At 38.0% G+C, this 18165-nt stretch overlaps 1 protein-coding gene across 1 annotated transcript; it reads right to left on the bottom strand.

The window, feature by feature from the left end:
• Window positions 1-508: 508 nt before the first annotated feature.
• LOC106749623 (rab11 family-interacting protein 2) lies at window positions 509-16740 on the bottom strand. Its single transcript, XM_014629276.1, has 7 exons — window positions 15648-16740; window positions 6386-6424; window positions 4016-4262; window positions 3052-3430; window positions 1979-2262; window positions 1403-1835; window positions 509-998 (listed from the first exon to the last, which is right to left on the bottom strand). Exons 1-7 carry the CDS (start codon window positions 15676-15678, stop codon window positions 822-824), a joined length of 1590 nt encoding a protein of 529 aa, XP_014484762.1. The 5' UTR covers window positions 15679-16740; the 3' UTR covers window positions 509-821.
• Window positions 16741-18165: the final 1425 nt, after the last annotated feature.

Genomic DNA, 18165 nt, shown 5'->3' with positions numbered 1-18165 from the left:
TACAAGTTTATTGTATACACCTGTTGAACATTTAAAATATTATCTTTATTTAACAATAATGCTCTAATTAACAAGGCATGGTCCAATTCAATGCGAGTGTGTACAAGTAAGATGGAAGGCACGTATTCAATTGAGTGGATCATCAGCTCGAATGGGTTTTATCTCGCACAATTTGTCACACTATCAGGGATCTTACTTATCTTACAGACAATTCTTACACACACACACACACACACACACACATATATATATATATATATATATATATATATATATATATATATATATATACATACATACATATATACTATACTCACATAGAATGTAACCGATAATAATGAACAGATTCTCAGTTGTGTCCGTTTGTTTCTCTGTTAAAGATTATCTAGACGGAGATTTCGTGAATGAATGTGAATTTTCGAAGATACTTCGATAGTTCCGACATAGTATTCTGGGAAGACAAGGGATAAACGGGGTGAATTTCAAAGCAATTGACATCTGCACCCTATCCTTTGTTCGTGCCGACAGTAACCCGGGTTTTAATAAATTACCGTTTACTTATCATAAATAAATACAGGGAAACACGCATTTGTGCAACGTCACTGCGAGAATATATCGTCGTCCATTTTGCCAAGTTAAAGCTCAAGAAGGCAGGAAATAAATTAGAGTACGCAGCAACAAGTTTCTAGTAACACGTAGCCATTTGCTGCATCAGTCATGTCTAGAAAGTATCATTAAGGTATCGAGAAGAGGTGTACAGGCGAGCACAATGGGTGGCCCCTTAGTTAAAATTAGGAAAGCTTCGTCGTTAAACGTTGAATTTACTGATGTCCGGGAGACGACAGTCGTCTCTGCGACATGTACGGATTTTGAAGTAATCGCGGAGAGCACTCGATCACGCGTAACAGCAATGCATCGATGTAATCTTCCAGATCGGTGAGTCTCTTGTTCTTCTCCGTGATCTGCGCCTGCAGATGCAGCGCCAGTTCTATTAGATCCTGCAAGCGAAACGCCTCGATTAGAATGAGATCTTGCATTATGGAAAAAAAAAGTAATTCTATGAGTATTTCTGTAACGCAGATAATAGTAATGAAAATATATAAATTCTAATAAAAAATAATATTAATGAGAAATAATGCAAAATAAATCTTGATGAAAATAAGTAAATTAATTAAATCGTATATAAAACTGCATTAGATTCTTAAGATACACAATCAAAGGAAACATAGAAAAGCCAACAAGAGCCAAGTGCGTTTGCTAGTGCGAATAAATTTACATGAGAAGATAAATATGTTTGATAATGTAAATGCATGCGTGTAAATTAAATCAATTATTATTCAAATGCTACTCAATTAATCGAGTAGCTCAATTAATTAAATCGATTTAAAAGGAACTCTTCTACCTCTCTCGACTTTCCATCAAACTGATTCAGGACCTCGTGCGGTAGGCGGCTCTTCGAGTTCGCGGCATTCTTGACTGCGTCTTCGCCGCCGATGATGATTCTTTCGGAAGACAGGTGATTCTCGTCGTTGAACTTGTTCTCCTTGTCCCTCTTCTTGTCCTTCTTCGCGTGCTTCTCCTCCTTGGGACTGCGCGTACCGAGTTTGTCGTCCTTTTTGTCCCTCAGCTTATCCTCCTTCAGTAGCTTCTCCTTGCTCGAGGCGAACTTCTCGTCCTTGTTCTTCGGCTGCAGGATCTCCCTCGGCGCCGGACTGGGCGGTTCCGGTGGTTCCTTCAACCTAAACGCCGGCGATGGTGAGCGAGCCGGCGAAGCGTCGTGTTTGTTGTCCTGCGGTTCGTTCACCACAATCTTAGGACTCGGCTTATTTTCCCATCTAATAAGCGCAAAAATTTACTTTACTAATACGTATTTGTTTGATATAATTTTGCTGTGCTTTTCGTTTTATGTTAAATTATAATTTTACGATAAACATTATATTATAGCCAGGCTTATTCTCGAGGACAAATGCAACTTCACCTCTTAGGAACACTGCTGGCCTGCTTGCCGTAGAGCTTCAAGCCCCATTCGTCGTCCTTCGCACTGCCGACCTTTGATAGGTTCGTCGTAGACGCGCTCATGACAAATCGTGGCGGTTTGTTCGGTGCGGCGTTAACCGGCACCGGTGGAGTGTGATGCACCTCGCTGGAGACGTTGCTCTGCGAGCCATTCGGAATGCCGATGCCATTGGTACTACCGCCGTTCACACCTGGCACGGGTGCGTTCAGAGACGAGGCCGAGCTCTTGTGAGACAAATCGTCGAACTATAACAGATTGAACTACCTCAGAATATCTCCGACAGGTATGTATATGCATTCTTATATATCTTCATCTTTTCAAATAAATTCTCCATATTTTTTTTACATATCTCTATATATTTTTGTGATCGTACATAATTACAGTCAGAATTATAGAATATTTTTCATATTAATCAAACATTGTGAAGTCAGAATTAATAAAAGCTAGCTTGAATCAACTATTTGGCAATTAATTAACTATTATATACGGAGAAAAATAATTTGCTGACGCAATAAATTTTACGCTGTCGCAACTAAATCCTGTCAGTTACTAAATGGACAGCAAAACGACGATTCGTTAAAAATACTAATTGCCATTTGCTGAATTATTTTGCTGCAAGAACAGCATATGTTAACGGTGTACCTAATACAAGCGCATTTGCAAATTAGTAAATGTAGGAAACATTACTTTGTTCTAACAACAAATTAACGTATTCTAAGGACAAATTTACTCAGCAGAATATTTTCTATCCTAGCAACAAAACTGTTTCTGCTCTAATTACAAATGACTTGCTAATTTGGTTATGTCAACTAAATATTATTGCTGTCGCAACGAATATGCAGTAACAACGATGGTTTTGTTACATTAGCAAAATTATTTTGTTCATGTAGTTTTGATATTAATCATGTATTCTGTATCATATATTTTAATATTAATCATCTTGAATTTGTATTTCAATTTAATTAACTTAAATTATAATTAAATATGGTAATTGAGATGATACTATTATAGGAAATATAATTCGCTTCACTTACCGTGAATTCATCCTCGTCCTCGCTGATAACTCCGGGATCAGCCTCGCCTGGTTCCTGCCGAGTGATCCTGGTGAATTGGTGTTCCTCCTTCTCGTCGAGATTGTCAACATCGAGTCGATTCTTACTTTTACCTTTGACTTTGTTTCCGATCGATTTCGCTAGTTTCTTGAGGCCTTTGCGCTTCTCCAGACTGCCGATACTCAGTAAACTACCGCCGATCGATTGCGCGGCGGTGGACAGCTGGCCCAGCGAGCTTTTGTGACGCTCTTTTCTGGTTAGATCGGTCAGGCTTCCAGCTTTCACGATGAAGCCGATTCTCACCTCGAGTTCGCCTCTCTCTTTCGTGTTCTCTTTGCCTGGTTTACTGTTAAGGGCGTACCTAATACAAGCACATTTACTCTTTCACGATTTTATTTATGACGAACAAGACAGATACATGTGATTTCATAAAACACGCGTGCTTTAGAATTAGATGACATCAGCTACTAAAATCGTCTCTTTCTCATTAACAACGAACATAACAGAATCTTATATAAGTGACGTAAATATATCTGAAACACAAATACGAAGCCAGATAGACAAAAGTTGAGAATTACGTATAGAAGAAAATATTATTAGAAGTCTATCGATGTACAAAGTAGAGGTGTCAACAATGATTCGAACGATTCGCATACTTCTAATACAAAGCGGGCAATAGTAGAATCCATATACTACAGAGAATCCAAAAGAAAAAAATACATTACTGCACGCAAAGAACGAGCAGTTAATTATAGCGTCACGTAACAACGATACATGGAGGAGGAATGCGGACGATTAATAAAATAGCGATACGCCGCGGTAAAACACGGCGATTTCTCTTTCTTGCGCGGCTCGCCGATTTCGCGCTCACCCTCTCCGGGAGAATTCGCATGGGATTGAAAATGTTGATTGCGACTGCGAGCGACTTATATATCCGAACACGTACCATCTGTTCCTGGGCCTCTCGTACACATCGAAACTGGAAAGAGGTATGCTGACCGTGCCGAGGAACTCGTCAACACCCAGAAAGTTACGGTGCAGGGCGGTTAGGACGATTTCCGCAGTGTTACCCTGTTCCGGAATTAGCAGCTCGCATTCCTCGTGCCATTCCACGTCCTTGACAGCCTTCTCCTTCACCGACGTCTGGTACTTTTCCTTGCCGAGGGCGATTGTCACGAAGCAATCGTTGGTCTCTACATGAAACATTTTACAGTTCGACGTTTCGTGTGGATGGTGACGACCGAATAACGGAAATTAACCCTTATCGGTCGTAAGTCACCTCTCACGTGACAACAATACTTGGTCGCTGCGGTCATACGTCATGTAGGAGGTGACAAGTTCGCATATTTACCGAAACCAGCTATAGCCTAGTGAGAATCACGCATAAAAAGCTAGCGTCCGATAAGGGTTAAAAAGATCTCGCTCGGTGACAGCATTGTCTATCATTGAAACGCTCTTGTGACACACCTCTGCCGTGACACTTTACTCGGTGTATTGTTATTTAAAAAAATAATAATTACCATTAAATAATAATTTAATTTAAAGGGCCATTAAACGTAAATTTTTCATTAATTTTTAATGGTATTTAATAAATATTTAATATCAAGACAGGTCTGTCCCGTAACTTCAGGGCAGACATGTGAGAGTGATATCAGGACGATTATTGTTATTTTTGTTGTCATTGTTATTTCGAGAAAATTTAATGTAATTTTAATTACTCCAATTTTAATTGTATTTTAATTTAATTTCTCAACTTTTGGTCTCTCGGCGAGTTTTCTGCCTGCTTGACTCTCGGCGTGGACTTTGATTATATTTATTCGTGAAATGTCGATTCCATTCCGGATTTGCATATTGATTTGAATAAATGCGCGTTTAAATGGGAATGGATACCAGTCGAGGTAACTCGATTTTCTCGCAGAATTATACGACCAAGTGCAGCTTGAGGTCGGGTAAAGTGTCACGACTATCGACACTACTTAATTTATAAATTTCAGCGTACATGAGTCCATCATTAGCCCGATATGATATATGTTTGCTCGTTAACGGCGCTGCGTTTGCTTATTTTATATCACGGGTTATAAGTATATGTGTCACAACATTGAGGACACGCATCGAGAATCATCAACTCGCCGCGTCATTATTTCGATTATTAGATCGAGATAATTCGCAAATATTTCGCGACTCGTGTCATATTAATTCCGATTCGAGTTACCGAACTCTTTAAAAAAATATACACATGTTATTTCCTTAACTTTCCTTTCTCAGAAAAAATTTACATTATTTTCCTTAAACTGACTGAAAAAAAATTACGATATCAGGGAAATCCGATGAGTAACTTCGTAACTTGCCATACATGACAAATGTTATGTTTGCGATACATTATTATTTTATTTTTCTCTTAGTTTTTTTTAACGAATTGAACAAATATTTCGCATAGATGAACATTGAGAGAAAAAAATGTTTAGTTTCATTGTAGCAATTTCTGGCACCAATTATATTCTTTTGTTTTAGCAAGAAAATATGAAACATGAGAAAACAATACACATATAAAGTTATTATCATTAACATTATAGGAATGATTGTTACAAAAATGCTCTCGTCATTATAATTATTTTACTACACAATTATAGTCACAAATCATGTTTTTCTTAATGCAAGCAATCTTTTCATAATGCTTCCTTCTCTCTTTTTGCATTTATCGCTTCATTATATCGCGAATCTTTGTGATTTCCTTAATAACGTGATTTAATTGATACATGAGATTGTACAAAATTTTCACAGCGAATCGTGGTATACACCAAGACGCTGCAGAGACATCGGGATCGTCCGCATAGAGGTTCGAGACTCGAGGATGTCGCGACGCATCATCAACTTAGTGATGCACAAATGTCAAAACTCTGTATTATCGTATTTTTTTGCAAATCCAGATCGCTTGGTTTGTAAAAACCGGATGATTCATGATTGAAAATAGCGACGGAATACGAAGTTACTCAGTTATCGGCACGAACACGCGAGTGACGTTGTAGAGTAGATAGGCAAAGAACGTGACGTTGATAAGTGGGAGAACGTGTGACACAGCTGGATTATCGAGAAATCTTACGATCATTATATATAAGGTGCTTTCCGTGAAACGTCACTCTCACATTAGTAGACCGTAGAGATCGAGGATCTTTTTGCAATTCGACCAGTCAAAGCATACTTTAACGATCATATTTTTAATGATTCGCGTTTTTTTTTTCTAGACAGGAACAAAAGAGGACGTTGATGAGAAAAAGAAAGTTTACAGGTGTAATCAAATTAAAAATACGATACTCACTGTGTTTTCCTTTGGTCAATAAGTCCTTGGCTCTCTGAACTGTAAACAATGAAAAGAAAATGTCAGCAATTACAAATGCGACGTAAAATGAGTAAGTAAATGTAATATGTTTAAAAATATATTTACGCCCATTACAATTATCGCTGCTATTTTTATCCAACGTGTTTACATTCGAAAACGCATTCTGTCGAGGCAAATTGCTGACCAAGCGGATTTTTTAGTTGCTATCGATCTTTCATCACGAGCTATTTTATACTCATTAATATCATCGATATTAACGGACCGCGTGGATCGTAGCGAGATAAACGAGTAGATACCTGGGTCGGAATTTCAGTTCTACATTAAGTCTAGTTAGTTTTACAGTAGTGGCTTTCCATTTAGTGATACAAGTCGACACAGGCATAATGTTGTCTTTGTTTCATATCCACGAGTAACAAAGATAGGATGATGCTTGTGTCGACTTCTGCTGCTGAATGGAAAGTACTCATTAAGTCTTCAAAGGTCTTTTATTATGCTCTTTTGATGCTACAAATGGTAAATTATTCCCGTTTTCTCCGTGTTAAGGTTTAATATAGAACTAAAATTTCAACTCGGGAGGTCTCAACTATTAATGCTGTTTTGACGCTACAAGTGGGAAGTCATTTCCGTTTTTTCCACTTGAAGACTTAATGTAGAATTCAAATTTCAATTCGGATGAAGCGCATTCAACCGCAACAGTCTGTGATGGAACGACGACTGAATATCCGCGTGAATAAAACGCGCGTTTTGCGAGTCGTCGTGTTGAAAATAAGAATTCCTTTAACACTCTCGCGCGTATGATCACTTTTTTCGGTCGACTTTCCTCGCCCGCGAGTTTACGCGAAAATCTCACACGGCTTTCGCGCATAATCTCTTATATCCGAGTAAAAGCGCCTCGCGTATCGGTTACCGCCCCCATTGTTGGTTTCACGATCCGTGGAAATCATCAGGCGTCGCTCTACTATCATTTCTTTTCATGCCGCGCCGTTCATCTTGTTTTTTCTCGCTATTTAAATTTAAATACGATATTTTTTTTTCCGCCAAATTCGAAAACGCGCGAGTTTGTGTGCGCGATAAAGCAATTAATCCGCGTTCAATTACCACTTTCAGAGCCAAATGTTTGTGAAATGAGGGTGGAATTAATTAGAGCAACATCAGAGCGGAGCATTATCGTGCGGGACGGCGTGTATGCAAATGGAGCATCATGGCTTTCGAAGTTTGCAACCAGGCGGCAAGTGCGCGTTTATTAATTAAACCTTCGCGCAACTTCGCGAAACCTTGACCGGAATAGAATTTAAACAATGAAATCACCCAGTTACATCATTCCCAGACACTTTCCAGAGGTGCCATCGTGCTGCGACTATAGATCGTATTTCCTCGCTGGCGACTCCTCTCTCGTCACGAGCTTCTCTCGACCAATCAGAGAATATCGGGCAGATACTTATACATTATAAAAGAAGATCAATTGAAACAACTGAAATTGAGCTAAGCAAACTCAATTTCACGGTCACATAACTACATTTTAATTTCGTTAACCTTTTATTATTAAATAAATTTCGTAGTACAAATTTCTACATTAGATTGTATCGGACTTATAGTTTAAAAAAGATCGCTCTCTTCAATTTTCCTCGGAATAAAGTCGAAAAAATCTAAAAACCTACGGGAAAATGAAGAAAAAGAAAACAATTTTTTCCGAAACTTTAAAATTGTTATCTTACTCGATTCTTTTAAATTTCACTCGAACGCAGTTTGCGCGACAAAATTTACGTAATCCTGAGACTTGATTCCTTCGATCTGATTTTTTTTTTCAGAGCATGTGTATACACGGAAAGAAAAAATTGGACGATGATTAATTGAGGCAGAGAACGGAGACAATATCTAGTTGAAGATCGCTCATTAACGGTATCAACTGTTCGCGACCGTACAGTTTCAGTCAGCGATATCAATTTTTATATTGTTCGTGAAATCACGGAATTGAATTTGTATAATTGGCCGAATTCGCGAGACGATCAAGGCGGGAGATATCTGCCGTGAAAAAAATAAAAAAGAAATAAAACCCGTGTCTCTCCAAGAGAGCCCGCGATCCGTTAGTTCGTGGCACAAAGCGTTACCGAATAACTGTAGGAGGCACTTCCTCGTTCTCACACGCGCGGACGGCGATGAACCGTAATGAACGTATGTGCGCGAAGAAGGTGCATATTCTCCGATTTCTCGAGGTGCCTCGGTCGGTAGAGCGAGCCGACTCTTTCGCCACGTTTTCCTCCGCGGTCGGATTAGAGTCAACGGACTCGAGAAGAGCCCTTACCCACGAGGCCGCAGTCAAATACCGTTTAATCGGAAAGGAACATTTTTTTAACGTTTCGCGCGTCCCACCGACGTAGATCGAAACGACCTGATAACATGCGACCGAATTTCACGAGATTGATCTTCCTCTCTTGAAATCTTCTCTTTTCTTTAGGTCTCTCGAACAATCACGTGAATTGCAAAGTAGGCGTCTTTTGTTTTCTAATTGCATTAATTTTGCAAATATATTGTTTCTTCACAATAATGCACCAACTTAAAAGATAAATATCCTAGATCTGGATAACGATTGTATAATATTTCTCAATATAGTAAAAATATTTGTGTTACAAACGATCTATTTAAATTCTTGTGTTACTTTAATACGAGGATATGTTAAAAAATACATAACTATGTTAAATTAATATATTCACCTTGTTAATATATTACTTTTTAACATATTCATCTTGTTAAAATAACATAAAATTATAAAATGAATCAAATCAACGAAAAAACATCCATATCTCCCCCAATAAAAATAAAATCTCCCAATTTGATCTGTCATCGGAATCATATGCATTTTTGTCATGAGTTTTTACACGGTAGGCATCATTTTAAACGTTCTAAAATGTTGGAAAACACAAAAAACTCAAAAAATCAAGCAAAAATTACCTTAAAAATCCATTAATTTTTCAATAAAACCCACGTAATTCTAAGGACAGATTAATTAGGGCAAGTATTTACTCAAAGACATAAAATTATGACACATATTTTCACCTGAAAGAAAAACTAAAATCACACCAAAGCATCTCAAAATAAGCAAAGAAAATTATATTATTCACCAGTCTATATTGAACTTTCTATTCATGAGTCAAGGACTCTTTCCAACATGGAGATTTTTGAGATGTTATGTGTCTCCTTGGTGCTCTTATTAATAGTTATCTATTTATAAATTTCATGAAGGTAACAGGGTTCTTATACAGGGTTCGTATATTCCAAGTTTGTATTCATCACGTTTATCTATGGCTTAATATCAAGTTTAAGATATATTTGAGTGTTTACATATACTTACTGTGACATATCATAACTTCTGTTTTAAGCAGTTTCAAGCTATCGATAAATTGTGTAACTTTTATGTTTAAAAATCACATTTGCATATCCAGAATATAGATCAGGGTTTAATAGATTTCTCATGTGTATTTATTCTTGTTACAAACCAGTTTCAACGAGAAAAGAATGAAATTCAAGATTGGCTTTAACGAGAAAAAAATGAAGTTCGAGGCCGACTTCGACGAGAAAAAGATGAAGTTCGAGACCAGCTTCAAGAAGAAAAGATGAAGTTCGAGACCGGCTACAACGAGAAAAGGACCAACTGTATAAAGAGAAAAAGAATATTTCTAAGAAAAATGAAGATATGAGAAAATATTTCTAAGAAAAATGAAGATATAAGAAAAGATGAAGTTCGAGACCGGCTACAACGAGAAAAGGACCAACTGTATAAAGAGAAAAAGAATATTTCTAAGAAAAATGAAGATAAAACAAAACAGCTTATAAAACAGGATTATGAATTGGTAAATTAGTATTTCAAATTTTTAAGGATTTTTAGATTTTTAGATTCTGAAATCCCCCTAACTTCTATCTCACCCTCACTTTCTATTCATTTCAGTCTCACTTCATCCTCACATGGGAAAACGTGAACTAGAAAAAGCATTCAGCACTCAATGAGTGACTCACCGTCCACTTATTTCTGCCTCAAAAATAAGGGGAAAAATTAGGGAGGCTCCAGAATCCAGCCTTTAATGTAATTATGCTTTTTAACAACTTTTTCCTTTCACCTCCTTCAATGTTACTTTTTTAGGGAAACTTAACCTACGAAGATCTATAAGCTACAAAGTCTCAATGTCCGTGAGGTTTTTAAAAGATTTCAGAGAGATTCCATGTGTCACCGAAATGCAATCGCAATCAAGATAAATTCACAAGAAAAACTAAGTGGTTAGATTTCATGCAAGCGAATGACGAGGCAGCACAGGAACTAGAGAACGCACTCAAGTCTGTAAATATGTATGTATTGTATGTATGTAAACGTAGTGTTCCTATAATTCCTCTGAGAAGCATAGGGCCTCTCTTCCTATATATACATGTGGTGCGCATGCATTAACTTTTAAAATCGTAAGTCAAATCTAGCTTTCAAATGTTCAAACTCGATATTCTCTAAATCCGTTAAACAATCTAAAATTTACTACGTTTCTTCTCAGAGAAATAAAACGAGTGCCATTATTTTAGCTGAATTCAACTAATGATTTGTTTTTGTGATCTTGACTGAGCGAAATATTCACGCAACGGGATACTTTCTTCTGACTTTAACTTGTAACCTATCTCGAGTGACACGGTATCTCTGGCGCGCTCACGATTCTCGATTATTTCCGGTTCTCTAATATTTGTATGACTTGGCTCGTTCAATCGGCCTTCTGTCCTTCACAACGTCTCATCTGCACGAAAGCTTCCATCTCTGTCTCTCGTTGTTGAAACTGCTGATTCAATTGAGAAGCTGTTTCTCCTTCAAACATTGAATCTCCGCCCTCGCAAATTGCAACATATATTCTTTGACGTTTGTAGTCGTGGTCTTTTATTGCCGGTTATAATGCCGCTGTCTCCGACGCATTGCTTCAGGGATTAATCTTTGATTGTCTCTTCCATATGAAATGGATCGAATCGATCAGTCGGCATCGACTTGACACGAAGACGCGGACATAATATTTACAGCAACTAGACAAGAAATGATGTACTGCTATGTTTACTATCAGCGGTACCTCATTTTGCAATTAGATATTGTAAATGTATGTTGTAAATATGTGCAACTTTCTTATAGTTTTAAAGTTTAGGAAAAAACTGTTTCCATGGATTTCTTCGATTTTTATCTCAAGGATACAAAAATTCGTTTCGAACAATTCACGTGTGTGTTCGAAACGCTACATTTACTTATTTCCATAAAGAAGGTAAGAAACGAAAAAAATCTACGGAAAATTGAGAAAGAAACGGTTTTTTTTCAAAACTTTACAAATATAGATTTTCTTATTTTCCCTTCTATTTCCTTTTCTTTTTTTCTTTTCTTCCTTCTCTCACACGAATATCATGTAACATTTGACTTATATCGGCCTTTCGTTACTTTGCGTCGTTTCATTTCGTTAATTTGATTGATATCGGGAAACTAATTTAAGACATTGAGGTTTAGAGGTTTCCGTTACATCGTGATTCCCAAGGGCATACTCACAGCACTGAGCAGGGGGATACCTCTCGTGGTGCACGTTCACGAACGGAAAGGGGAGCATCGGACAGCCGCTAAGCATGCTTTCACGCGTCGCCTATTTTCCATCGAGGTACGAAAGAGCCGGTAACTTGTCGTAACAAGGATTCAACGGACGTTGCGAAAGGAGGATTTACAATTATCGCGTGCACGCACGCAATTTTGTCGCGCGAGAGAAGCGCGAATTATTATTAACCCACATACTTCGCTGAAATTCTACTGATTTCTAGGTTAAACGCCAAAACGGAGAGTACGGTTTCCTCGTACTTGTCATATTTATAACCGTAATATTTGTGTCGAACTTATTCTAATTTTAGTTCGTGAAATTTATAGGAAATGTAATGCGAATATTTCTCGAATTGAAATATGAAAAGTCTTTTGACGAAGGAAGAGTGTCTCACAGGAAAAAAGGAAAATATCTCACAGAAATACATTTTATACAAAAATTCCACGATTTTAAATTAGAATAATCTAATGTTTGAGGTTTTCGTGATGTAGACAAGAGTTCGGCTTACCTCTCGCGTTAGTTAGCCACGTTTTTCGTGAATTTGTCTCCTCGGGTCACAAAAGCCCGGAAGCCAAATGGAAAATTAGAAGTTACCCAAGTCGAGATTTTGGTTCTATATTGCGTCTACTTAATTCTACATTAAGTCTTCAAGTGAAGAAACTGGAAATAACTTCTCACAGGTAACATCAAAGAAATGTAACAGAAGACCTTTGAAGATTTAATGTAGAACCAAATAGACTTAATGTAGAATTAAAATTTCGACTCGGATAAGTTCCAGACGAATATTACGAGTACGAATGGATATGTTCGCATCGTCTCTGGCCGATTTTCTGGATCATTCCCGGCAAATTTTCCGCGTTCCCATCTGGCGTCGCACCAAGCTGATTTTTCAGCCGGGATTTTGGCTTTTCTCCGCGGCGCGTATCGCGTTACACCGGCGACTCTCATGCTGGCCGCGATACTCTCGATTTGACACCCGCTGTTGCGCTATGCCCGAAGGTAAAAGTTTCGCGCGCTAATTAGGAGGACAAGTGCTCTGACGCGCGCGCACGCTTTCGCGAATTAAGCCGCACACTCGAGGCGCTCTTATCTCGCGATCGGTTCGCGGTGAATGGCGGAATTTAATTGAAGGATTTCGTTTGTGCTAAACTGCACATTGAAAGTTGCGGGAACGACTGGATCGAGTGACTGACAGTAAATCGTCGCTAAAAGCAGGAAGCTGCCGAAAAGTTTCTCAGACGGTTAAATTCTCGTTGAGCCGACATTGCAGCACACTCTTTCTAACGCGACTTCTTGCGCAATTAACGGGTAATTGCAGCTGTTGGGCGCGTCATTAGTCATTTGTATACACTGAGAGGAAAAATGATTAATCTCATTACAATTAGAGTCATTTTCGGTGCTAATTATATTTATATTATTCTAATAAAAAAAATAGTAGTAATAATATGCATGTGGTGCATGCTATTTATAGATAGTGATATGCTAATTGGCACATAGAAAAAAATTAGTCTTGAATCAAGATAGATGTTCTTATGTAAGCAAGAATGTTATAATATTTTTAGGAGATTTTTAGTCTTGAATGGAGTTCAAATAATACTTGCATCAATACAAATTCAATCGAATCAAGACTAAAAAGATTATAATATTCTTGTTTATGTATGAGAATATTTATTTTCGATTTAAGACTAATTTTTATTTTCTGTGTAGTAATTATTATTTCTATACATGGTAATATGCGTATAAAGTTATTCTCATAGTATATATCATTATAACGCTCATTATAAAAATAACTTTCCTGACTATAATTATTTCACTATATAATTATTTAGTCGCGAATACCACATCTACTTTTTCAATGTATATCATTTTTGGCGAATAAAGTATGTTATTCGAGGCTATCAACACGTAGATACGAACGTACGGCAAATATTTTCATACGGGACGATGGAATATTTATAGTCGCAGGTAGACCTATTTCCCTGAAGCAACAACTGTCCGCCTTCATACGAGCCAACGCATTCACATAATTGCGTCTCGTTTAATTGCCTGTCGGAGTTAATTGAAGCTATTACTGGAAGTTGTTGCAAACCATGTAACAGAATTACGGTGGTCGCGCATCGATTTTCTACGATGGTGTTCGGAATGAGTTGCGCTTTCGAGGCAATTTTCAGCCTTACCGCCGCATTCCTGCTATTCGCATCTTAGCAACGCAAAAGTATGCTTTACGCTATTTGTAGAAGTTCGAACCGATAAGAGACAGAAGATAGAGCATGAGCGGTACAGGGCTGTGTTCGTATATATTCACTGCTAGTACTAAAAATCTATAATATGAACTGTAGATTTTCAATTCTGATAGTGAATATAAAAACACGCCTATAATAGACGCGACATCCGAATACCTCGGAAACAAAAAAAGCTGGAGATGTGAAAAAAATTAAAAATAAAAACAAGAAAAAAAAATAGATAACATATACTCGTTCGATAATTCGTCTAGATATAACAAGATGATAAGATGAAAAAAATATCAGGGAAGAAAGAGATATCTTCCTCGGGAAATAGTGTTTATTTATTGGTATTTAATGACCAATATTTATGTATACGCTATTTGTGTCTTTTGAAACTTCATATTTTATTATACATATCGAAATGTTTTAATGATATTTATCGCGGCAATTTCGAAATCATGTAACACCCTACGACAATTTCTAGGCAAGATCGAGATTCGCGTGTCGAGATCCGCGAGCGTAGAACTGCGGCGTGGAAAGCGAAAACCGTAGTCGGACGGTGCGTGCATTCTCGGACGACTTAAATACACGTTACATTACGCGACGACGGTGACACATCGCGAAGCAACGTAGAGCGCCGCGTATCGGTTGTGTTTACGCCGAACTACTCCGCTTTTGTAGTACGTCTCCGATTTAAGATAACGGGAGTCGTATCATATCAGAGATATAACGGAACACCGTCATAGGAAACATCGATCAGTCACACGATCAACACACGAAATTTTCGTTGGCTCCGCCATGAGCGTGTGGATACAAAACGGATCAAATTGGGGGGTTTCCTGACGAAATGTCGCTCTTAGTTGTCAATTTTCAAACACTTCCCGGGCAAAACAGAAAATCACAGTCAAAATGACGAAAAAATGATCGAATCGTGATCGAGAAGTGAAATTTCATCAGTCATTCTCTTGCCGTCTTGACATCATCGTGATTCCCCGTTCCATTTTTAAACGCAATAATACGAGCGCGACATCTCTGTATTTCTCGAAATGCGCACTTCAACCGTCGCTTCTTGGAAACTTTCCAGGCTAGCCTAGGATGTAGCGGGGCGCAGATCGCAATGCAGATCGCGCGACAAGAATAACGCGAAAAATAACGCATCTGCGTCGCAAGCTGCGGGAAGCGCTGAGGGGGGCCGCTCATGGGTACATCCCTGTCGCGGCGCGCGCGACTCAGCGAGGTTTCTCTCGCCTAGTTTCCGAGCGAGGACATGTAACCTTACGTGCTCGGGCGATAATCGAGTTACGGTACAAACGTCCGTCTCGCGGCGCGCGGAGGTCGGCCACGCCGACCGACCACCTGTCGAGAAGGGGGCGTCGTTTGACGCTGCGTTCGCGCGCGCGCACGTCCGGTCGATCCGCGTCCACCCACCTGTCACTTGAACGTGCGTCGGACTCCACATTTTGGTCTCGGCTGTGCTGCGCACTCCTGTCCCTCGTACCTGTTCGTAGCAGCAATTGTCGCGCGCTCCTCAGCTGTCGTCCTGTGTGACGACGTCGGCACGCGAAGCGCCACGAACAAACAATCGCATCACGCGGCCATACCTCTCGGCGCACTATCGACCGCCACGCTCGCTCGCGACCGCTCGACTCGAATGATGCTCCGTCGTTCGCCGGCCAACCGAGTCACGTCGGCAACCGTTCACCTCACCGAACGCTTCGCATCGACTATGGCCCGCGCCGTACCGCCGCTGCTGCCGACAAATAACCGCTACGCGCGACCGTCGTGGTCGGCGCGCCAGGGCCGTACTGCCAACGGCGTTCGCCGACTCATGGCGACATCTGGGTTTACCACGGTGGACATTTCAAATGGAATTATCGCGTGAGATGCGGAATGTAGAATGGTGCGTCGGGATTCGCGGTGAAATTGGAGCGGTTCCTCTGTCCCTGCAAATTCGATAACACAATCGAACTAGCAAGGAACCAGAAATTTAGTTCGTAATTTTTACAATAATCTCACGTGCGGTTCGCTCTCTTGATTCGATCCTGCGCGGCGCATGCGTCGAGCGAGTCTTGTATAACAAGGCCGTATTGTGGTGATGAAAAGTATATCAGGATGATGAATCGGAAGATTTCAAGAGATACACGCGTATAATGTTTTGATTGCACAGCTTGCCTTTGACCTGCGTGCGAAAGGTTTCCTGTACGTTTCTCGCACATTTGATTTTTGATTAACCATATCCTGATGATATGAATGAAAAGTTAATTAACTGTCTGTGCGACTCGCGATCTCCGCACCGGATAAGAGCCGTCGTGAGAAGCATTTTGTCTGTCTCAGATTCTTATGGCTCTAGAGGAGCGATTGATTCTACTTTTGCGCAAGAGTAATGCAAATGGCGAGAACGGCGGTAATAAACATATGGTTGACGAATAACCGTTAACGAATTTAATTTCTCCCAACATTTTAGGTCTGAGTAATGAATTTTCCTGATGTGTGAATTATAATTAATTTTAAATCATTTTATTTTCGTTTAATGCAATAAATACTACAAAATAATTGTTATTTTTCAGATATGTGCATAGAAAAAAAGATTTCTTTGTATTTAATATTTCTTTAATTGAAACAAATTTATCTATTGGAGTAGAATAAATAAACGAATATTTAATTCAACAAACAGAATTGTTTGGTTCTGGTCAAACCACCAATATCTTTACGTCAAATAACATATTCCCATATCATAACATATCGCTATGTCTTTAAAATATCCCTATGATGTTTTATGAACATTTCTGCTGTGTAGGCTTTTTTATATCCTCACCTAAACATCACATAATCATCATAAACAACAAATTATTCGAAAAAAATAACACGTTGTTAGAAAAATATTAAAAAACTTCTTTGCTTCAATGGAACAATATTTAATATATAATGAAATAATATTTTTTATTAAAAACAAAACATTACTTCCTCTAAATAAGACTGTTTCTTCTATCAAATAACATGATTCATCNTTTACATCAAATGACATATCTTTTGTATTTTCACCGAAACATCATAATGATTGTCACAAACAATAAATTATTTGAAAAGAAGTAACACTAAGTTAAAAAAATATTAGAGAACTTTGGTTTCAGTGGAACAATATTTAATACATGACGAAATAAATTTTTTTTATTGAAAATCAAATATTGTTTCCTCAAAATACTTTTTTTTCTACTAAACGACATGGTTTACTCTCATAAAACAATATTTTCATTCAAACAAAATGATATTTGATATTAAATTATATTGTTTATACACAAAGAAAAAGGTTTCTTTAGATTTAATATTTCTATTTATTTGACTAAAATTTGTTTTACAGGAACAGCATATACGAAATATTATTTGTTTCAGTAAAAATGTTATTGTCTCGTTCAAGAAAACTTTATTATTTAACAGAAAGAGCGCTGTTATTTGAAATAATATCTTTTAATCAAATGAAATATTATTCGGTTACAATAAATATGTAAAATGAAACAAATAATTTCTTTATAAGAAAATTATTTTTCGTTTCTAACACATTTTTTATTTAAGATAAATATACATATTCAATAAAAAGTCTAGCAATCGTATTTATTGATCGAAATATTCGTTTTTTTGGAGCGTGCCGATGGTGAAATTTGTTTGGATGCAATAAAATTTATCAAATTTGAAGAAATCTTTTTCTCAGTCTATAAAACAAACCGTGGTCAAGCAAACTTGTATACTAAATCGAAAGAAATCTTTTTCTCTGTGTATTGCATTTCCATATATGATACGTACGAGCAAAATCTCTCTCTTTCTCTCTTTCTTTTTCTCTCTGATTTTTTACTGTAAAATTGATTATTTATTTATATTGTCGTTTATTAACATGCCTTTTTACCTACGTTGTTTTGTAGTTGAATTTTGTACTCTATCGGAAACACGGGTT

This window comes from Dinoponera quadriceps, unplaced genomic scaffold (genome assembly GCF_001313825.1).
Source record: "Dinoponera quadriceps isolate SergipeBrazil2010 unplaced genomic scaffold, ASM131382v1 scaffold3595, whole genome shotgun sequence".
Classification (NCBI taxonomy): Eukaryota; Metazoa; Arthropoda; class Insecta; order Hymenoptera; family Formicidae; genus Dinoponera; species Dinoponera quadriceps.
Note: the sequence above shows the minus strand (reverse complement) of the source record. Positions and strands in the feature narration are given on the sequence as shown.